At 44.2% G+C, this 23985-nt stretch overlaps 1 protein-coding gene across 3 annotated transcripts in view; it reads left to right on the top strand.

Annotated features, from left to right (window-relative positions):
- Positions 1 to 23985, top strand: part of LOC124717267 — a 90998-nt gene that overhangs the window by 59844 nt on the left and 7169 nt on the right. For all 3 annotated transcript variants that reach the window (XM_047244074.1, XM_047244073.1, XM_047244075.1), the window contains exons 8-9: positions 22445 to 22609; positions 22862 to 22998. In XM_047244074.1, coding sequence (XP_047100030.1) covers positions 22445 to 22609; positions 22862 to 22969 — 273 coding nt within the window. In that variant the 3' untranslated portion in view covers positions 22970 to 22998. The remainder of the gene's footprint in view (positions 1 to 22444; positions 22610 to 22861; positions 22999 to 23985) is intronic.

Here is a 23985-nt window from a genome sequence, read left to right as displayed (position 1 = left end):
CTTAGTAGTGTTCTTCGAAAAGAACATCGCCTTCGCTCCAGGGTTTCTCATTTGATTTCCAGAAACATCTCCATATGATACTTACATGTTGTTCAAACCTGCTGGTAACAAATCTAATGGCCCACCTCTGTATTGTGTTGATGTTTCCTTCACTTCGATCTGGTACGGATTCCAAATACCTGAGCGAGAATAGGTTACATCAGAATCCTATATGCAGTCTCCTTTACATGTGAACCACACTTTCCTAAAATTCTCCCAATAAACCCAATTCGACCATTTGTCTTTCCCACCACAGTTATCACATGTCTTTTTCCATTTCATATTGTTTTGGAATGTTACACCCAGATATGTCCAGATATTTAAACAACTTGACTGTCGAGCAGGACTCTACTAATACTGTATCCAACCACTACAGGTTTGGCTGGTGCTGGTGGTGGTGGTGGTGGTGGTGGTGGTGGGTACGAAACCTGTAAGGTTTGTTCTTCATACCCACTCGCATCAACTTAAGTTTCTCCACATTCAGAGCTAGCTGCCAATCATCGCACCAATTAGAAATTTTGTCTAAGTTGTATCTTCGTACAGTCACTCAGCCTCGACACCTTACCATACATCACAACATCATCAGCAAACAACCACAGAATGTTGCTCACCCAGTCCAACAAATCATAAATGTATGTAGAGGACAGTAGTGGTCCTATCATACTACGTGCGGCACCCTTGTCTCTGGTGAACACTCACCGTCGAGGATAACATACTGGATTCTATTACTTAAGTAGTTTTCGAGCCATTCCCATATATGGGAGCCTATGCCATATTTATGTACCTTCGTTAACAGTCTGCAGTGGGATACCATGTATAATGCTCTTCGGAAATCTGGAAATGTGGAGTCAGCCTGTTGCCCTTCATCCGTAGTTCTCAGTATATCGTGAGAAAAGGACAAGCAGAGTTTAGCATGAGTGATGCTTTCTACAACCGTGCTGGTTTGTGGACATAATGTCTCTGTCTCAAGAAAGTTATTATGTTCGAATTGAGAACATGTTCAAGGATTCTGCAGCAGACGGAAGTTAGGGATATTAGTCTGTAATTTTGCTGTTCCTCCTTTTATCTTTGTTATATACAGGAGTCACCTGCACTTTTTTCCAATCACTTTAAACTTGGTGCTGGGGAATAAATTCACAATGAATGCAAGATAGGTGAGGGGCCAATGCTGTATAGTACTCCTATATATAACTGAATTGGGATTCCATCCAAACCAGGTGGTTTATTTGCTTTCACATCTTTCAATTGTTCCTCCATGCTAGCTATGCTGTGGCATTAATGCGAGAGTTTTCCTATAGTCAAATGACGGTATACGAACGGTACAAACGATTTCTTGAACGTTAAATTTAAAACTATGGCTTTTGTGTTGTTATCTTCAACAGCCACACCAGACTGGCCAGTGAGGGACTGAATGGAAGCCTTAGACCTGTTTAGCTAGCAATTCTGCACGACCAGAATTTTCTCGTGTTATCTGCTATATCTTCTGCTAAGGTATGAGGGTGGTAGTTGCATGCTTTGCGCATACCTGTTTCCACAGACACACTAAGCTCTACTAACCTTTGTCATTATTTGTGCATTCTCTTTTGAACAGTGAGTGCAACAGCCTCCGCTTCCTCAGCATCTTCCGGATTTCGTTATTAAACTGTGGTGGTTCTTTCCCATTCTTTATCCACTTGCTAGGTGCACAACTCAAGCCATCACCCTCTGTGAAAAAGAAATTTGGTGCAAAATACTCTGATCCATAGAGCTAAAATACTTTGACAAGGAGAGTCTCATTGAAAAATTAAACCACCTACAAATGACGTTCCGTAGGAATGTGAACTCGGATTGTGAAATTGAGTGAGCTTTGGAGTCAAAATTAGGAACACCTAGAAAGGCGTTGAGACTCAGACTGAGAAGTAAAACCTGTGTGTCTACCTTGTGCTGGCACAATATTGAGAATGATAGGGAGACTCCTACAGAAATGTGGCATCCAGTGTACTTCACTTCTGTCAACAAAGATAAAAAGTCTCCTTCGTAACATTACACACGATCTATATCTCGAAGTGCTGGGTGTGTACGGCACTCCGTGTGAATATGGCATATTTTACTGGGACAGACCATTAGAACAGGAATGCACCTGGCTAGAACAACCAAGCAAATCAACTGTTGCTGAACGCATCCTCGAAATTAATTTGAAATGAAATATGAGAGTCGGATTCTTCATAGTGGCAACTATTTATTTACACTGTAAACAAAGTAGATGAATGTTTCAAAATTTTACTGTCTCTCAGAGTAGTTACCATAATCGTGTATAAACCATTGCCAGTGATCTGGAAGTTGTAGGATACCCTTAGCTGTGTTAGTTTATTGATTGTTTGAGTGGAGCGGTCTATTGTCCAATGAATCTCCGTAACAGTGCTGAAGCAATTGCTTTGAAGTGCTTCCTGTAATTTAGGAACAGAATTGAAATCACAGGAGCTTAAGTCCAGGGAGTGTGGTGGTTAGCACAGCACTTCTCAGCCCCAACAAATGAACAAATTAGTCATAACTTGCATCATATGTGCCCAAGCATTGTCCTGCAAAATGATTGGCAAGTCTTGACAAAGTGTTGCCTATTTTTTGTGTAAGCTGTTCCTGTTTTTAACACAACCTGTGACCAGCTTAGAGAAAGAATCAGTGACACTTTCTGCAGGACCTCTCTATCATCATGCAGGATAATGCACAGGCACATATGTTGGAAGTTGTGACTGATTTGCTCAGTCAAATGAGGCTGCGAAGTGCTTTACCACCTATGACACTCCCTGGAATTAGCTCATGTGACATCTACTTGATTGCTAAGCTCAAAAAAGCGCTTAATGACATTCACTTCAGAACTGTCGAAGAGATTTGTTGGGCAATAGACCACTCCACTCGAACTATGCACACAAGTAATGCTGCTAAGGGTATCCTACAGCTTCCATGTCACTGGCAACAGGTCATGCACAATGCTGTTCTCTATTTTGAAGGGCAGTAAAACTTCGAAACTTGTATGTATTTTGTATACGTTGTAAATAAATAGTAGCTACTATGAAAGGTCAAACTCTTGTACAATGAGTCTTGCATCTCAAAGCAAATACCAAGTTTCTGGGTCAGCACAATTAAGGAACACATTGAAATAAAGATGTCAGAAACACTAAAAACAGGATTTTGCATTCGAAATTCATTTTTAAGATCTTTTCTACTACCACATCCACAGCAGGCTCTGAAAAACATCGCTATCAGCAATACTTAGTGACAAGAAACCAACAGTAATTGAGCACAGTTGGCGGAAAGTACTCATAACAGCATAAGTCGCAGCACTCAAAGACTAGGAGTGAATAAGTCATAGAAATTTTATGCGTAGATTGGAAATAACTAGAGTGAATGCCTGGAAGCACACAATTGATCCTTTGTTTAGTTACATCTCACATGTCTCAATCATTCATTTAAAGGATTCGAAAACAATTATATTTCTAAGAGTTATTGACAAAATAAGTGGAGAAAAAGACAAATGCATGGACAGTGATTTTCGTCTCTCCATGAATACTTCCAAAACCATGTTTTAGAGACACCAATGTCAGAGAGGAAAAATATTTTCAGAGTAGTACATGCAAAAGAGTGTAATTTTTTTAAGGGTGCATGTTTGCGGAAACAATAAAATCATTTGTACCAAAAAGTGTTTCTATATCATTGTTTTTCTGAAAACTCACAATAATGGACCTCACATTAACGTAATACCTCTCAGCAGTTATTGTAGGTGTGACAGTGACACAGGAGAGGAATTTTGCTGGGATCACTGCTAGGCGATGCACGATCATGACAACAATCAACCAATGGAAAACCCAGGATGGAATGTAACAATATTACAAAAAGCATGGCTGTGGTTAAGGAGGAGGCTGGAGCTGGGAGGGGGATGGATCATAGGGCAGGGTTTGCAGACAGTGCAGTGCTGCTGGGGAGTGTGCAGGCATGAGGTGGTGAGAGGATGGGACAACTGTGTGCAGTTGAAAGGTTAGATGGAGGGCAGGGAAGAGGTGAGGAGGGCGGGCGTGGAAGAAAAGGAGAGAAGTAAAAAGGCTGCGTGCAATGGTGGAATGAGGGCTGTATAGTGCTGGAATGGGAACAGGGAGGCTGAATGGGTGAGAACAATGACTGATTGACTGACGAAGGTTGTGGCCTGGAGGGTTAGGGGAACGTAGGATATACTGCAGGAAAAGTTTCTGCATGTGCAATTCAGAAAAGCTGGTGTTGGTGGGAAGGATCCATATGTCAGGAGCTGTGAAGCAGTCATTGAAGTGAAGGGTGTCGTGTTTGGCAGCTTGATCAGCAACCGGGTGGTCCACTTATTTCTTGGCCACAGTTTGTCAGTGGCCATTCATGGGGACAGGCAGCCTGTTGGTTGCCATGCCCACATACAATGCAACACAGAGGTTGTACCTTAGCTTGTAGATCACATGATTGGTTTCACAGGTAGCCCTGCCTTTAATGGGATAGGTGAGTTTGTGACTAAACGGGAGTAGGTGGTGGTTGGAGGATGTATGGTACAGGTCTTGCATCTAGGTCTCTTACATGGGTATGAGTCATGAGGTAAGGGATTGTATAAAAATGGGTTGTATAAAAATGGGCAAGTACATTGTGTAGGTTTGGTGAATGGCAGAATACCGTTGTGGGGCGGGTGGGAAGGATAGTTAGCATGACGTTTTTCATTTCAGGGCACGACGAGAGGTAAGTGAAATCCTGGCGGAGAATGTAATTCAGTTGCTTCAGTCCTTGGTGGTACTCACTTAAGAGGGGAATGCTGCCCAGTGGCCAGACGGTGGGACTTACGGAGGTGGTAGGAGACTGGAAAGGTAAGGCACAGGAGATTTGTTTTTGTACAAGGTTGGGAGGATAATTAGTCTGTGAAGACTTAAATGAGACCCTCAGTACGTTTCTAGAGGGACCACTTGTCACTAAGATGCGACGATCACAGGTTGCTAGGCTGTATGGAAGGGATTTCTTGGTGTGGAACAAGTGGCAGCAGTTGAAGTGGAGGTATTGCTGGTGGTTATTAGGTTTGATATGGACAGAGGTACTGAGGGAGCCATCTTCGAGGTGGAGGTCAACATCTAGGTAAGTGGCTTGTTGGCTTGAGTAGGGCCAGGTGAAGCAAATGGAGACAAGTTGTTGAGGTTCTGGAGGGATGTGGTGAGGGTACCCTCACTCTCGATCCAGGTAGCAAAGAGGCCATCAATGAATCTGAACCAGGTGTGGGGTTTAGGATTAAGGGTGTATAGAAAGGATACCTCTAGATGGCCCATGAATAGGTTGGCATAGTGTGGTGCAGTGCAGGTGCCAATATCCGTACCTCAGATTTGTTTGTACGTAATGCCTTCAAAGGAGAAGTAATTGTTGGGTGAGGATATAGTTGTCATGGCGACTAAGGAGGAGGTTGGTTGTTGGTTTGAAATCCGTCAGGCATTTGGAACTCCTCCTCCCCACCTGTCCCCTGCTCTGTCTAACTGCACCCAGTTACCCTATCCCCTCTTCACATTGTCCCTGCACATTCTCCAGCAGTACTGCACAGTCCACCACACCTGCCCTACTATCCATCCCCCCCCTCCCCCTCCTGGCCCCAGCCTCCACCTTACCACTACCAAGTCACCACTCTCATCATGCGCTGGTGCTGCTGCTTGCAGTGGTTTCGGTTGCCCGAGATTGAGGTCGCGTGCGTGCGTGCGTGCGTGTGTGTGTGTGTGTGTGTGTGTGTGTGTGTGTGTGTGTGTGTTAGTAACAGGTGTTTTGTTGTGCCTATCTGCGAATCAGCATCTCTGCTATATTTTGAGTAGCAACTTTGCTTTTCATAATATTGTTACGTTCCATCCTGGATTTTCCATTGTTTCATTTTTGCCTAATGACTATCCTTCAATCCTAACCCAGTGCTGTTTCCTTTGTCACTACGTTCTAATGCGTCACTTCAGTCAATGTACATGCTTCTTTCTCTTATTTCCTGTGTTTTTCTTGTCACCTTACACACTGTACTGCATGCTCTACATAAGAGCCACACAGTATCAACTGTCTCAGCTGTGCAAAACAGACGGCTGCAAGACCACGCTGATTGTTGGTGCTGCATTTTATGTCCTGCATTACTCCCACCGATACCATACGAGGTGCATTCAAGTTCTAATGCCTCCAATTTTTTTTCTCCGGACTGGAAAGAGATAGAAACATGCGCATTGTTTTAAAATGAGGCCGCGTTCATTGTTGATACGTCCCAGAGATGGCAGCACTGTACGGCCGATGGAATTTTACCGCCAGCGGCGAGAATGAGAACTGTTTTAAATACTTAAAATGGCGACGTTTTCCTTACTTGAACAGCGTGCAATCATTCGTTTTCTGAATTTGCGTGGTGTGAAACCAATTGAAATTCATCGACAGTTGAAGGAGACATCTGGTGATGGAGTTATGGATGTGTCGAAAGTGCGTTTCTGGGTGCGACAGTTTAATGAAGGCAGAACATCGTGTGACAACAAACCGAAACAACCTCGGGCTCGCACAAGCCGGTCTGACGACATGATCGAGAAAGTGGAGAGAATTGTTTTGGGGGATCGCCGAATGACTGTTGAACAGATCGCCTCCAGAGTTGGCATTTCTGTGGGTTCTGTGCACACAATCGTGCATGACGACCTGAAAATGCGAAAAGTGTCATCCAGGTGGGTGCCACGAATGCTGACGGTCGACCACATGGCTGTCCGTGTGCCATGTTGCCAAGCAATGTTGACGCGCAACGACAGCATGAATGGGACTTTCTTTTCGTCGCTTGTGACAATGGATGAGACGTGGATGCCATTTTTCAATCCAGAAACAAAGCGCCAGTCAGCTCAATGGAAGCACACAGATTCACCGCCACCAAAAAAATTTCGGGTAACCGCCAGGGCTCAAAAAAATTATGGAGTCCATGTTCTGGGACAGCGATGGTGTAATCCTTACCCATTGCGTTCCAAATGGCACTACGGTAACAGGTGCATCCTACAAAAATGTTTTGAAGAACAAATTCCTTCCTGCACTGCAACAAAAACGTCCGGGAAGGGCTGCGCGTGTGCTGTTTCACCAAGACAACGCACCCGCACATAGAGCTAACGTTACGCAACAGTTTCTTCGTGATAACAACTTCCTCATGCTCCCTACTCACCTGACCTGGCTCCTAGTGACTTATGGCTTTTTCCAACAATGAAAGACACTCTCTGTGGCCGCACATTCACCAGCCGTGCTGCTATTGCCTCAGCGATTTTCCAGTGGTCAAAACAGACTCCTAAAGAAGCCTTCGCCGCTGCCATGGAATCATGGCGTCAGCGTTGTGAAAAATGTGTACGTCTGCAGGGCGATTACGTCGAGAAGTAACGCCAGTTTCATCGATTTCGGGTGAGTAGTTAATTAGAAAAAAATCGGAGGCCTTAGAACTTGAATGCACCTCGTATATTATTTATATCTTTTCTTTGAGCTCATTGTGACTTAACGCCAACTTTAGTGAGTTTTCGCTGTTGTCAACTCGCTCTGATTTTGTCTTGCTTCTCCCTTTTGCTTCCGTTCCATCCTTGTCGTGACTTTTTTCCCACATATTTGGGTGTACTTTTGCGAATCTTTTCAGGTATCATTATACATTATTTGCATAATTTTTCGCATTTTTCCACCACCATGGTTGCTTGATCTGTACATCTGTTTCAATACAGAAAAGTTTTCTTACCCCTAGCAAGAACCCAGTCCCCATACTGTTCCTGTGTTGTTTCTTGGCTGATGGAAACCCCCAAATGTCCTTACCATCAACTTACCCATCTCCAGCTGCAACCCCTCCTTCCACAATGACCTCCACCTTTTTCTGCCCATCATTAGCCCTCTCCAACATAATCCTGCAAAACTTCCTTGCAGAACCTTCTCTCCATCTGTAAAGCTCTCTTGGTATGCAATCCAATAATCCTGGAACCCATAACACACATTGAAACTTTTGCCCTCCAGGACCTAGAGCAACATGCAAAATGGGACCTCAAAAAGTTCTCCACCCTGCTCACTTCCTACTCCTGCCTTGGAATACCACTGGCCACCACCTCTACACCACCTCTTCCATGTCCCCTCATAGCTGACAAACCCTGTCTGCTACATTCACCCCACCCTCCAAAGCTCCCTCCCACCATCACGCTGAATCCAGAACCTAAACAGACCTGACACACTATAAAGAACCTTTCCTCAGTTCTTTCCAAAGGCCTCACCTTTTGCCCCACTCTCAAATTCAGTAATGCAGGACTTGTTAAAGACCTTCTCTTCCCCCAGCCCACCAGGGGGCCCACAGTCCTTTTGTGAGTATGTGTGTGGCGCAGACGGGGCCACGAGCTATTGCAGTCTCTTTTCTTTTCCTTTCCTTCCCAGGCTGCATTAGCATCCCTGTTCCTCTCCCTCCCTATCCTTACTCCTTTGTCCCTGCCCGCTCATTTCCCTCTTAGTGGACTTCTTTATGTCGACCTGGCTATCCTCCTGGCTTTGTTTTGGTTTGTGCTATTGTTTACTTCGCTGTTTCCATCTCCTCTTCGGTGTTTTTGGTCCCCTCAGGGTTTGACCTCCATTTCCAAAATTTTCCGTTCAGTGTGTGCCATTTGGGGATGAACTCCCTACGTAGCTTTCATGGTGCAGGTTCCTCTCCCTCTCCCCTCCCCTTTCCCTTTGCACCCTGGTCCCCCTCCTGCTAGATCACCAGCACGGTAGACAGTCCATGAGGTGGGACTGTTAAGTACCCACTTGGCTGAGCCCCCTGAAACCACAGGTCTCGCACTACTAGTACCTGAGATGTTAATGCCTCGTGTATGCCCAGGAGTCGAAGCTCATCGTTTTGGGGCACCAGAACACCCGGCAATGGCCGCCGTGCCAGACGGCTCTTGCTGTTGCTGGGTGGTGCCCACGGGGTGAACCCCTGATCGGAGAGGGTGGTACTAGGGCGGACGCGTTGAACATGAAGCGACAAAAGCTTCACCATCCTGGACATTCTGTATCAGATTCTAAAAGTGGTAGCAGATGTAACACTCCTTCTGATCGTTCGGCCTTCCCCTCTCTGGCCACCCCCTGGGAGGAGGGTCAAGCTTGCCGGCTTGGGTTGAAACCTTTCCCTCAGTACTTGGTTTGTACCAGGACGGATGGCGGTAGTTCTGCCACGACTAAGCCTTTGTTTTTTGTGGAGACGATTGAAGATAAGTATGGCGAAGTTGAATCGATGAGTAGATGAATAAAATGAGGTCCGATGCTTTACTCATCAAGACATCTTCTGCTGCCCAATCTGACACCCTGCGTGCTTGTGACCATCTCAGTGACGCCCCAGTCTCCATCACGCCCCACCAATCTTTGAACTCAGTACAGGGCATTATTTTCCACCGAGATCTTCTTCTGCAAACTGACGAGGAGCTCCGTGCTAACCTTGAGCTGCGAGGGGGTTCGTTTTATCTGCCATGTTCAACGAGGCCCTCCAAGTAATCGCATCGCTACGGGCGCCTTTATCCTGGCATTCGAGGGGGGTGTCCTCCCAGAGAAGGTCAAGGTAATGGTGTATCGGTGTGATGTAAAACCTTATATTCCACCACCGATGAGGTGCTTTAAATGCTTACGATTTGGACACATCTTCCCACTGCACCACTGATCACCTCTGTGGTGACTGTGGGCGCCCCATCCATAGGGGAAAGCCTGTGTTTCCCCTCCGATTTGTGTTAAGTGTAATAAACAGCATTCTCCACACTCGCCTACATGCCTGGTGTTTGTGAAAGAAAGAAAGAAAGAAGGATTCAAGAGTACAAAACCGTAGATCGGCTCCCCTACACTGAAGCTTGTCAAAAATATGACCGGCTCCATCCCGCGTCTATGACTTCTAGTTTTGCTTCAATTACATCCATTCCCCCTCCTACCCCCCCTCCTCTTCCCAGCCCCCACCCCCTTTCACCCCACGCCTTCACCCTCCTACTCCTACCCCTCCTCTCCCACTCCCCCTCAGTACCCATACCCACCCCTTCAGGTGCTGCTCCCCCTCCCCTGCCGGAGAAGTGCTCCCCTCCTTTGGCGGCCACCGGCACTGGAGCTCCCTCCCGGGACTCCTCTTCCCGGCACCCCCCTGAAAGATGATCTACTGCTCCACATCGGCAGTGTGATCCGCAGCTGGTGGGCGTCAATATTGCGCGGTGTAATTCCGTGCCGGCCCTCACTGAAGTCTACCCTTCTCTTCCTTCCCAAGAGAAGAAGCAGAAACACAGTGACAAGGGCAAGGCCCGTCTGGTACCCCCTGAGGTGCACCCTTCCCCTCCTACAGTCAATGAACCAACAGTGTCTGACCCCACCTATATGGATATTACCCCATCCTTATCGGTGACGGATAGCAACTAGGTGGCGTGACCGACTCCAGTCCATTTGCTTCCAGTTTGGACTCCGACTTGAGAAACCTCCAGTGGAATTGTAATGGTTATTTGCGTCACCTTCCAGAGTTGCAGCCCCTTCTTTCCTTCTACTCTGCCGCTTGTATTGTGCTCCAGGAGACCCATTTTGTCAGTTCTTACTCACCCACCCTTTGTGGGTGCCACGCTTTCTGTCTGAACCGAATTGGCCCCTTGTGGGCTTCTGGTGGTGTTTGCACCTTGGTCTGCAAGGACATTGTTAGTAAACGGGTTCCCCTCCATACCACTCTGGAAGCTATTGCTGTCAGGGGCCATCTGACCACTCCAGTCACAGTCTGTAATCTCTGCCTGCTGCATGTAGCTTCACTGTATGATTAAATGATGATGGCATCCTCTTGGGTAAAATATTACAGAGGTAAAATAGTCCCCCATTCAGATCTCTGGGCGGGGACTACTCAGGAGGACGTTGTTATCAGGAGAAAGAAAACTGGTGTTCTACGGATCGGAGTGTGGAATGTTAGATCCCTTAATCGGGCAGGTAGGTTAGAAAATTTAAAAAGGGAAATGGATAGGTTAAAGTTAGATATAGTGGGAATTTGTGAAGTTCGGTGGCAGGAGGAACAAGACTTTTGGTCAGGTGAATACAGGGTTATAAATACAAAATCAAATAGGGGTAATGCAGAAGTAGGTTTAATAATGAATAAAAAAATAGTAGTGCGGGTAAGCTACTACAAACAGCATAGTGAACGCATTATTGTGGCCAAGATAGATACGAAGCCCATGCCTACTACAGTAGTACAAGTTTATATGCCAACTAGCTCTGCAGATGATGAAGAAATTGATGAAATGTATGATGAGATAAAAGAAATTATTCAGGTAGTGAAGGGAGACGAAAATTTGTCATGGGTGACTGGAATTAAAGAGTAGGAAAAGGAAGAGAAGGAAACGTAGTAGTTGAATATGGATTAGGCTAAGAAATGAAAGAGGAAGCTGCCTGGTAGAATTTTGCACAGAGCTTAATTTAATCATAGCTAACACTTGGTTCAAGAATGATGAAGGAAGGTTGTATACATGGAAGAACCCTGGAGATAATAGAAGTTTTCAGATAGATTATATAATGGTAAGACAGAGATTTAGGAACCAGGTTTTAAATTTTAAGACATTTCCAGGGGCAGATGTGGACTCTGACCACAGTCTATTGGTTATGAACTGTAGATTAAAACTGAAGAAACTGCAGAAAGGTGGGAATTTAAGGAGATGGGACCTGGATAAACTGAACGAACCAGTGGTTGTACAGAGTTTCAGGTAGAGCGTAAGGGAACAAATGGCAGGAATGGGGGAAAGAAATACAGTAGAAGAAGAATGGGTAGCTTTGAGGGATGAAGTAGTGAAGGCAGCAGAGGATCAAGTAGGTCAAAAGATGAGGGCTAGTAGAAATCCTTGGGTAACAGAAGAAATATTGAATTTAATTGATGAAAGGAGAAAATATAAAAATGCAGTAAATGAAGCAGGTAAAAAGGAACACAAACGTCTCAAAAATGAGATCGACAGGAAGTGCAAAATGGCTAAGCAGGGATGGCTAGAGGACAAATTTAAGTATGTAGAGGCTTGTCTCACTAGGGTAAGATAGATACTGCCTACAGGAAAATTAAAGAGACCTTTGGAGAAAAGAGAACCACTTGCATGAATATCAAGAGCTCAGATGGAAACCCAGTTCTAAGCAAAGAAGGGAAAGCAGAAAGGTGGAAGGAGTATATAGAGGGTCAATACAGGGGTGATGTTCTTGAGGACAACATTAGGGAAATGGAAGAGGATGTAGATGTAGATGAAATGGGAGATGTGATACTGCATGAAGAGTTTGACAGAGCACTGAAAGGACTAAGTCGAAACAAGGCCCCGGGAGTAGACAACATTCCATTAGAACTACTGAGAGCCTTGGGAGAGCCAGTCCTCATAAAACTCTACCATCTGGTGAGCAAGATGTATGAGACAGGCGAAATTCCCTCAGACTTCAAGAAGAATATAATAATTCCAATCCCAAAGAAAGCAGGTGTTGACAGATGTGAAAATTGCCGAACTATGTTTAATAAGTCACTGCTGCAAAATACTAACGTGTTTTCTTTACAGACGAATGGAAAAACTGCTAGAAGCAGACCTCGGGGAAGATCAATTTGGATTCCGTAGAAATGTTGGAACACGTGGGGCAATACTGACCCTACGACTTATCTTAGAAGCTAGATTAAGGAAAGGCAAACCTATGTTCCTAGCATGTGTAGACTTAGAGAAAGCTTTTGACAATGTTGACTGGAATACTCTCTTACAAATTTTGAAGGTGGCAGGGGTAAAATATAGGGAGCAAAAGGCTATTTATAATTTGTACAGAAAGCAGATGGCAGTTAAGAGTTGAGGGGCATGGAAGGGAAGCAGTGGTTGGGAAGGGAGTGAGACAGCATTGTAGCCTATCCCTGGTGCTATTCTATCTGTATATTGAGCAAGCAGTAAAGGAAACAAAAGAAAAGTTTGGAGTAGGCCTTAAAATCCATGGAGAAGAAATAAAAACTTTAAGGTTCGCCGATGACATTGTAATTCTGTCAGAGACAGCAAAGGACTTGGAAGAGCAGTTGAACGGAATGGACAGTGTCTTGGAAGGAGGATATAAGATGAACATCAACAAAAGCAAAACGAGGATAATGGAATGCAGTCAAATTAAATTGGGTGATGCTGAGGGAATTAGACTAGGAAATGAGACGCTTGGAAAGTAGTAAAGGTGGTTTGCTATTTGGGGAGCAAAATAACTGATGATGGTCGAAGTAGAGAGGATATAAAATGTAGATTGGCAATGGCAAGGAAAGCGTCTCTGAAGAAGAGAAATTTGTTAACATCGAGTATAGATTTAAGTGTCAGGAAGTCGTTTCTGAAAGTATTTGTATGGAGTGTAGCCATGTATGGAAGTGAAACATGGACAATAAATAGTTTGGACAGGAAGAGAATAGATGTGGTGCTACAGAAGAATGCTGAAGATTAGATGGGTAGATCACATAACTAATGAGGAGGTACTGAATAGAATTGGGGAGAAGAGGAGTTTGTGGCACAACTTGACGAGAATAAGGGACCGGTTGGTAGGACATGTTCTGAGGCATCAAAGTATCACAAATTTAGCATTGGAGGGGTGTGTGGAGGGTAAAAATCGTAGAGGGAGACCAAGAGATGAATACACTAAGCAGATTCAGAAGGATGTAGGCTGCAGTAGGTACTGGGAGATGAAGAAGCTTGCACAGGATAGAGTAGCGTGGAGAGCTGCATCAAACCAGTCTCAGGACTGAAGACCACAACAATAACAATCTCTGCCTCCCACCTGACAGGCCGCCCACATCCCATGCCCTCACCACCCTTCAACAACTCCCTTCCTGTTATTAGGGGACTTTAATGCCCACAACTGTCTTTGGGTAGTCATGTGGCCACTTCCCTGGGCAGGACAATCGAAGCTGTTCTGGCAGCGCTTGACCTCTGTTTACTAAACACAGACGCTCCCACACACTTTCGTGTGGCACATGGCACTTTCTCAACCATTGACCTCTCCATCTGCAGTCCCAGCCTTCTTCCCTCCATTCAGTGGGGTGTTCACGGTGACTTATGTGACAGCGACCATTACCCGATTGTTTTGACCTTCGTTCAGTGCCTCTCGCTCCATCAGCCTCCCAGGTGGGCCGTATCTAAGGCTGATTGAGGTGCCTTCTCCTCTGCTCCCATCCCCCCCGTATTGCCACACGACAGTGTTGATGAATCTACTCAGGCTTTAACTGCCGCCATCCTTTCAGCAGCTGTTTCAGCAATCCCTTCTTCTTCAGGTTCCCCCCGCTGATGATGGTCCCTTGGTGGACTCCAGAAATTGCTGCAGCCATAAAAGACCGCCACCGTGCTCTTCAACACTTCAAGCGGCACCCTTCTACTGCTACCTAATCAAATTTAAGTAACGGATTTGCTGGGAACGTTGTGTAGCTGCCATTGGGCCCCACACCCCCTCTTCACAAGCCTGGGTGAAACTCAGGCGAATTTTTGACCACATCCTCCCACCGGGGTTGCTGGAATTTCTGTGCATGGTGTTGTCCTTACCAATCCAGACTTTGTAGCAGAAAATTTCGCTCTACACTTTGCTCAAGGTTCGGCATTGGCTCAGTATCCGTCTACATTCCTTCTCCTGAAAGAGTGTTCAGAACAACTGCATTTGTCTTTTGTTTCTCGCTGCTCGGAGCCATATAATGCCCCATTCAGTGAATGGGAATTTGCCAGCGCCCTCGCCCTTTGTCCTGACACAGCTCCTGGACCGGATTGGATACATAACCAAATGCTCCAACACTTATCAGTGGCTGGCCACCATCATATACTGACCCTCTTCGACCGTGTGTGGAGTGAGGGAGTCTCTCCTACCCAGTGGCAGGAAAGCATTGTTGTTCTGGTGTTGAAGCCAGGGAAGCTGCCTCTTCAGTTGGATAGCTACCATCCAATTAGCCTTACTACCACCCTCTGCAAGCTCCTTGAACTCATGGAGTTGGTGGCTGATTTGGATCCTTGAATCGCACGACCTTTTGTCTCGACTCAAAGTGGTTTTCGCTGTGGCCGTTCTACGGTGGATAGCTTGGTCCACCTGGAGTCTGCTATCCAGTTGGCATTTTCCCATCGGCAACACATCCTTGCAGGCTTCTTTGATCTGCGTAAAGCCTATGACACCACCTGGCGCCACCACATCCTCACCACCCTTCATGTATGAGACCTTCGTGGTGCTCTGCCCGTTTTTATCCGTAACTCCCTTTCTTGTTGCTCTTTTTGAGTCCAAGTTGGCTCCTCCTACAGCTCTCCCCATCGGCAAGAAAATGGGGTTCCACAGGGTTCTGTGCTGAGCGTACTTCCCTTTCTCATAGCCTTTAATGGTCTGGTGACAGCTGTTGGGCCAATAGTGTCCCCCTCTTTGTATGCTGACGATTTTTGTATCTACCTCGCCTCCTCCGTAATGGGCGCTGCAGAACACTGTCTACAGGAGCAATCTGTCGGGCGCGCTCAGGGCTCTTCCCCATGGCTTTCAGTTTTTGGCGGCCAAGACATGTCACGCATTTCTGCCATTGCTGTACAGTCCATCCTCATCCGGAACTGTTCCTTGATGGCCAGCCCCTCGAGGTGGTGGACACCCATCACTTCTTGGGTCTGGTCTTCGATGCCCAGTTGACATGGCTCCCTCATCTTTGCCAGTTGAAGAGGACGTATTGGTCCCATCTAAATGTTCTTAGGTGTCTGTGCAATACGTCCTAGGGTGCAGACCGCTCCGTTCTCCTGCAGTTGTATCAAGCGTTGGTCCAGTCTCGTTTAGACTGTGGAAGTCCTGTCTATGGTTCTGCGTCATCTTCGACACTGCAGATATTAGACCGCATCCACCACTGTGGGGTGTGACTTGTGACTGGTGCCTTCCAGACTAGCCCCGTACTTAGCCTTCTCGCAGAGGCAGGGATTCCCCCACTGCAAGTTTCGCGCGAGCAACAGTTCATATCTAATGCGCTCCGCATTCGCTGCACCCCAAAGCACCTAAATATGGTATCCTTTATCCAGACATGAAGATCACCCTGCCACAGTGGTGACCACGATGTGGGCTCACCATGGCTGCCCGCATTCAGTCGCTCTTTTCTGAGCTCCAGCAACTGCCTTTACCGCCACTCTTCTCCGCTCATGCACGTACCCCTCCATGGTGTTCTTCTCGGTCACAGCTCTGTCTTGATCTCTCAATCGATTCAAAGGATTCTGTCCCTCCAATGGCTCTTTGCCACCAGTTCTCCTGTCTGCTCAGAATTTTTCAGGGTTCAGAAGTGTTCTATGATCTATACTGATGGCTCCATGGTTGCTGGTCGCTCTGGTTTTGCTTACACCTAACTGCGACACACAGAACTTCGTTCCTTGCCAGATGGCTGTGGTGTTTTTACTGCAGAATTGGTAGCCATCTTGCACGCAGTGGACCATATCCGCCCCTGCTCAGGGCTATCTTCATGATGTGGGATTTTATTGGTTTTAGTTAATCTAAGGTCGCAGGGACTGATCACTGCCTAGTTTGGTCCCTTCTCCATCCAACCTTCCCCCGGTCCCATCAGTGGAAACACTTTTTCCCCACCAACTCTACCAATCAGACTCAATCAAAGGCCAATGTTGAACCCTGCCTAATTCAGTTCACTCCTGCATCCAACCGTGATCCACCCCCACTGCCCCCAAATCACCACCTGTTAACTTTCCAGAATTTCTTAACCTTGAACCTTGCCTCACTATCATTCCCCAGATCCCTCAGCCTGCAACTAACCTTACATCCACAGAAAGATCTGCAGTCCACCATCTAAAATCTGATCCTGATCTTATAATTGTACCTGCAGACAAAGGTTCCACAACTGTTGATTTGAACCATAAGGATTATCTGGCAGGAGGTCAGCTGTCAGATACCTCCACCTAAAAACCTTGCCACAGTGACATCATTCCAGTAATACAGAGGGATCTCTAGTCACTCCCAAGATTCCAGATCTCTACACACCCCTACCATTCCCTGCACTCCTACATTCTACAAGCTTCCTAAAGTCCGTAAACCTTACCACTCAGAAAGCCCCATTGTGGCCTGTTACTGTGCCCCCATTGAGAATCTCTGCTCTCGTACACCAACACCTTCAACCTATTACCCAGAACCTACCCTCCTATATAAAAGATACCAGCCATTTCCTACACTGACTCTCCACAGTTCCTATCCCTTTGCCACACAGTGCCCTGCACATCATTATTGCTGCACCTCCCTTCACACTAACATCTGTAATGCTCATGGCCTACCACTATTGAACACTACATTTCCCAACACTTGATGGATTCCAAACCAACAAGCTCCTTACCAGTTGCCATGACCGACTGTATCCTCACCCACAACTACTGTACTTCTCCTCTGAAATGATTACCTGTGCTAATGCTATGGGCATCCGCATGGCATCATCTTGTGCTAACCTATTCATGGGCCATCTAGAGGATAGAGGAATCCTTTCTATATACACTCAATCCTAAACCCTTCACGTGATTCAGATTCATTGATGACGTCTTTGCAATTTGGATCGAGGGTGAGGACATCCTATCCACATTCCTCCAGAACCTCAATTTGTCCCCATTTGCTTCACATGGTCCTACTCAACCCAACAAGCCACCTTCCTAGATGTTGACCTCCACCTCAAAGATAGCTTCATCAGTACCTCTGTCCATATCAAACCTACTAACTACCAGCAATACCTCCACTTCTGCAGTTGCCACTCGTTCCATACCATAAAATCACTCCCCTACAGCCTAGTCCCCGTGGTCATCACATCTGCAATGTCGAGCAGTCCCTCTCGAAATATACAAGGACCTCACTGAAGCATCCACTGACCCCTTCCCCATCTTTTACAAAAACAAATCTCTCGTGCCTTACCTTCCCAGTCTCCCATCACCTCCCAAAGCCCCACCATCTGGCCACAGAGCAGCATTCTCCTTGTAATTGTGTACCACTCAGGTTTGAAGCAACTGAATTACGTTCTCTGCTAGGGTTTTGACTTTCTCTCGTCATGCCCTGAAATGAGAAATGTCCTGCCCACTATCCAACCCACCTCTCCCGCAGTGGTGTTCCGCCATCCACCAAACCTACACATTCTACTTGTCCAACCCCACAAAACCCCTGCACCCAACCCCAACCTCATGGTTCATTCTCCTGTAATAGACTTAGATGCAAGACCTGCCCCATACATCCTCCCACCACCACCACCACCACCACCACCACCTGCTCCAGTCTGGACACAAATTCTCCTATCCCATTAAAGGCAGGACTACCTGTGAAACCAGTCATGTGGTCTACAAGCTAAGGTACAACCACTGTGTTGCATTGTACGTGGGCATGACAACTAACAGGCTGTCTGTCCTCATGAATGGTGTTGCTGATCACACTGCCAAACATAACATCTTTCATTTCAGTGACTGTTTCAAAGCCTGTGCCATATGGATCCTTCCCACCAACACCAGCTTTTCTGAATTGTGCAGGTGGGAACTTTCCCTGCAATATATCCTGCATTCCCCTAACCCTCCTGGCCACAACCTTCGTTAGTTATTGACATCACTCATCCAGCCTCTCTGTTCCTGTTCCAACACTATACAGGCCTCATTCCACCATTGCAACCAGTCTTTTTACTTCTCTTCTTTTCCGCTACCACTGCCCTCCCCCCTCCTCGGTCTTCCATCTAACCTTATGACTGCACATAGCTGCCCTATCCTCTCTTCACCTCATCCCTGCACACTCCCGAGCAGCACTGCACTGTCCGCAGCCTCTATCCTATCATCCTTTTCCCTCCCTGCCACAGCCTTCTCCTTACCCCACCCAGTCACCCTTCCCATCGCAGTGTGGCTACAGCTGCCTGAGACTGCAGGCGAGTGTGTGTTGTTTATTTTTGACGAAGGCATTATGGGCCAAAAGCTTTATGTGTGACATTCTTTTTGTTGTGCTTATCTGCGACTCAGCGTCTCTGCTATATTGTGAGTAGTAACTTTCCTTTTCAGAACATTTGGAGAACAGATGTTTCATTTTTTTATAATGAAGTTATTGTTATATCTGGGAATATTAACTTCTAGTCTAGCTGATAATGGAATAAACAAGCCCTTTCTTTTTTAATTTTTGTTTATTTTAAGGCTTCTCTGATGTGGAGAGGTAGGAAGTTTCTCAAGGGTAGCTGGTTTGTTGTCTTTCATTACTATTATTGTCAGTTTGCCAGATGTATCTAAAAATATAATTTATATATAAAAACAAAGATGAGGTGACTTACTGAACGAAAGCGCTGGCAGGTCGATAGACACACTAACAAACACAAACATACACACAAAATTCAAGCTTTCGCAACAAACTGTTGCCTCATCAGGAAAGAGGGAAGGAGAGGGGAAGACGAAAGGAAGTGGGTTTTAAGCGAGAGGGTAAGGAGTCATTCCAATCCCGGGAGCGGAGAGACTTACCTTAGGGGGAAAAAAGGACAGGTATACACTCGCACACACGCACATATCCATCCACACATACAGACACTTGCGAAAGCTTGAATTTTGTGTGTATGTTTGTGTTTGTTTGTGTGTCTATCGACCTGCCAGCGCTTTCGTTCGGTAAGTCACCTCATCTTTGTTTTTATATATAATTTTTCCCACGTGGAATGTTTCCTTCTATTATAAAAATATAATTTACTGTGTTTGTTAAACTGCCATATATGTAATAATAATTTTATGTAACAGTTATATAACTCTATAAAACTAATTTGTATGTGCATGCTCTCAAATGTTTTTATTTTTATTCTTTTTAGTCTCTGTTCTATTTTAATACACCAGTAGGTAATATTTAATGGTTTTGATACTCACTCCTGCGCTTTTTAGTGTACAAATTCCAAAACAAACCATCACACCATCCAAGTAATACAACAATGAAACTAGTGCTGTGGTAGTTGTATAGTTCGGTGTGTCATTTAAAGTGATTCACAAATACTTGCAGATTTTATTTGGGGTGACTACTTAAGCAGAATATTGTTGGATGATCTTTCACAAAATCCAAAGGTAATTCTGGTTATATGTAAAGGCTGTTTGTGGCACAGATGAGATGGGAAATGAAATTTTGGGTAGCAAAGCAAAAGCAGAAATGCTTAACTCTGTTCTCAAAAGGAGCACCCAGGAGATTTATCCCAATGTAATTCTCTTTCTACTGAAAAGGTGAGTGAAATAGATGTGTTGGTGATTTTGAGAAACAACTGAAATTGTTAAAATTGAGCAAAGCTCCAGGGCCAAATGGAATAGCTGTACTGAATTTGCAGCAGAGTTAATTCCTCTTTTAACTACAATAGATCTGTCAGAGAAGCATGTCTAGTAGATGGAAGAAAGCACATATCACACCTACCAACTAGAAGGGTAGTAAAAATCATCCACAAAACTTCCATCCAATATGCTTGACCTTGATTTGTTGTATAGTCTTGGGACCTATTTTGTTTGAAAGCTTTGGATCAAAGTGGTAAGACAGATGCATGCTTGCCTCGATTTTGAAAAGCATTTGACTCTGTACCATTTCTACACTTATTATCAAAAGTAAGATTGTATGGGGGTATCAAATGAAATTTGTGACTGAATTATAGATTTTTTTGGTAAGGAGTATCCAGCAAGTCTTGGATGGGGATCACTGACAGATGTAAAAGTTCTTCGGGTGTGTCCCAGGGAAGTGTGTTGGGGGTCCTTGCTGATCATGTTGTATTCTAGTGACCTTTCAGACAGCATCAACAGGAGCCTCAGACTTGACACAGGTGTGTAATGAAATAACTTCTGAAAGAAGCTGTGCAAATATGCAATCAGATCTTGAAAATATTTCAAAGTGATGCAAAGATTGGCAACTTGCTTTAGATTTTTGGATATGTAAAATTGTGCATTTCACAGAGTGAAATCCTGTGACTGTAACATCAGTGAGTCACTGTTGAAATCGGTCACCTCAAACAGATACATGGGAGTAACAATTTGTAGGGATATGAAGTGGAATGATCAGTCAGTCATTGGTAAAGCAGGTGGCAAATTGCGGATCTTGCATACAAAACACTCGTGCGACCCATTATAGAATATTGCCCAAGTGCGTGGGACCCTTAACAAATAGTACTTATGAGGGAAATTAACGGATACAAAGAAGAGCAGCACAAATCATAACCAGGTTGTTTGACTTATGGTGGTGTCTGAAAATGCTGAAAGGAATGGACTGGCACAACTGAAGATACACAAACTATTCTGTGAAAACCTGCTTAGAAAGTTTCTAGAACAAACATTAAATGGTGAATCTAGGAATATACTGCAATTCTGTGTATAAAGAGATATTTAAGCCATCATTTTTCCCGCGTGAATGCAATGGGAGGAAGCCCTAACAACTGATACAATGGGATGTATCCTCTGACAAGCACCTCACAATGATTTGGGGAGTATAATTGTAGATGTTTATGGACTGTTTGGTTCATGTGATCTATATGTCAGAGATCAACAAACTACTTTTGTCTTTGACACAGTTTTCGGTTTCATGAGTAATTCTGTTCTTTTCTATTGCTTTAATTATCCATTCTTCCCAAATTCACATTTTTCAATTATATTCTCTTAGTACATATTTTGTGTAATTGACCTTCATAATTAAATGATGAAATCTCCAGGTTGGAATATCAACTATAGAAGAAAAAGGAAAGATTGCTACTCACTGAAGAGATGACACATTGAGTTGGAGACAGGGACAATTAAGACTGCTACACAATTAGCTTTTGACCAAAACCTTTGTCAGAAAACACGCGTGTGGATGCAGGCGCGCACGCGCGCGCCCACACGCGCGCGCGCACACACACACACACACACACACACACACACACACACACACACACACACACACACACACACACACTCTGCACTGAATGTCAATGAAGCATTCGTCTTTTGCAGCTGAGCATTCATTGTACCTTTACCGGACAATCAATGGAGTAAGTTTTTGGGACCCCATTACTAAAGAATCCATGGAAATTCACATGACAAAAAATCTGATGAACTGTGATAGTGGCTACCAACTGTGGACCCCATCATTTCCACAATTTGCTGTAATCAGAGACAATATAGCATACTGATGGCCATCATGAGCAGCAACTAAGTTCAGCAGTTCCACTAGGTCTTCTGTCACCACAATCTTAAAGCCCATGTAGAACACATGAATTACACTAATGAATTCGTAATGGGGCAATTCTTCATCAGCCTTGAACGACTCACCTACAGATGACTGGCAGGTGTCAAACTGAAATATCCTGGAGTGTTGTTAATGGTCACAGTCTGCAAACCCAAAATTTCTTTGAATATACCTGTCAATTTGGAGGGGCCAGTGAAGATGGATCTAGATTTCATGGTTAATATTTTCAGAATATGTATTTTTATTAATTTTTTTTAAATAATTTCAGGTCCAGAGAAACAGAGTAACAGTTGAAACCTTCGCTAGAACACAATTAGAAACTCTGCAGCCATTCAAACATTTTCTCAACATTCAACTTCATAAATTTAAAGAAGTTGAGAGAATCCAGAGAGAACATATAAAACAGCTAGAAGCTAAATTGAAACATAAAGAGGTATTGTCAGCTTTAAATTTGCTCTTTATTTATATTTTAAAATTTGAATGGACAGTATTTTTGTAATGCGTTCGTAATATTAAAGTATTTATTTGTTCTGTATTAATGCCATATAACAGTATAGTGTATAGAAGAAAACAACTCAGTAACTTTTTTTATGCTCGATTGCCATCCAATGGAGGACAGCTTTGAAGTTAATCGGTGTTTTTAGTGTCGCTCCTGCACAGTAATGAATTATTCTTTTTATTACAGGAGTTGCTCTCCAGATTACGAAACCTAATTAATGTGGCCACTGAGGATGAGAAGTTGTTTCATCATGTATCAGCAGAAAATGAAAATTATCCTCGGAAATGGGAATGACATTGATGTGTTTAAGTTTATAGATTATGGTAAGAATGAGAACAAAATTCCTAAACATTTAAAAATTTGATATTTTTTCCTGTTGCTATAAAAATGAATACACACATACTTGCATTGCATTCAGAGTACTAACATTTAGCATTTGCTACTAGATTGATGCTGCAAAACAGTGTTGTATAGAGAAGAAAGCAAGATTGTTAAAATTTTTTTCCTTCTTTGTTTAGTGTAGTTACCATGTTTTCCAACCCTAAAGTGTGATTGACACATTAAATCTGAAGCTTGCATTCCATTAAGCTTGTTTGGTACAGTTGCAAGGTAAGTGCTGGAGTTGAATAAGAGGGATTTCTGTAGTTTGGTAATACGTTAATCTGGATGAAATTGAAATTATATTCACACATCCAGTGGAAAACGAAATATCTTTATTTAGTTAAGATGCAGCCAAACTGTTTAACGAAATATATCACAGCAAAAAATTGATTGCTGATCTAGTTTTCAATTTTCTTATACGCTTATATACACTTTTGTTTTGCAGTACTGGATGAAAGAATTGCTTACATTGCTTGTATTTGAGTCTGCCATTTCTTCAGAATTACGCAGTATTCACATTTGGCATGTTTTATGTTAAAATTCATCAGTTTTAATATATTGCCCTTTTCTGAGAGAGAAAAGGAGACAATGTGCCAGAATTTATGTAAAAGTTTACTAAGCTGATCAACACGGTTCTCTCTTTGGGAATAAAAATCAAAATGCATATGTCTTGATGATGCAATGCACATTACAATATTACAGACAGGATAGTTGCTACTCACCATATAGTGGAGGTCCTGAGTTGCAGATAGGCACAACAAAAAGACTATCACAAAATGAGCTCTTGGTCAACAAGGCTTTTTTTTAAAAAAAAAAAGAAAAGAAAAAAGAAAACACACAGTTACGCAAACAAAACTCGTACACACACGACCACAGTCTCTGGTAGTTGAAGCCAGACTACGAGCCGCAGCACATGATGGGGGAGACAA

The sequence above is a fragment of the Schistocerca piceifrons genome, chromosome 9 (assembly GCF_021461385.2).
Source record: "Schistocerca piceifrons isolate TAMUIC-IGC-003096 chromosome 9, iqSchPice1.1, whole genome shotgun sequence".
Classification (NCBI taxonomy): domain Eukaryota; kingdom Metazoa; phylum Arthropoda; class Insecta; order Orthoptera; family Acrididae; genus Schistocerca; species Schistocerca piceifrons.
Note: the sequence above shows the minus strand (reverse complement) of the source record. Positions and strands in the feature narration are given on the sequence as shown.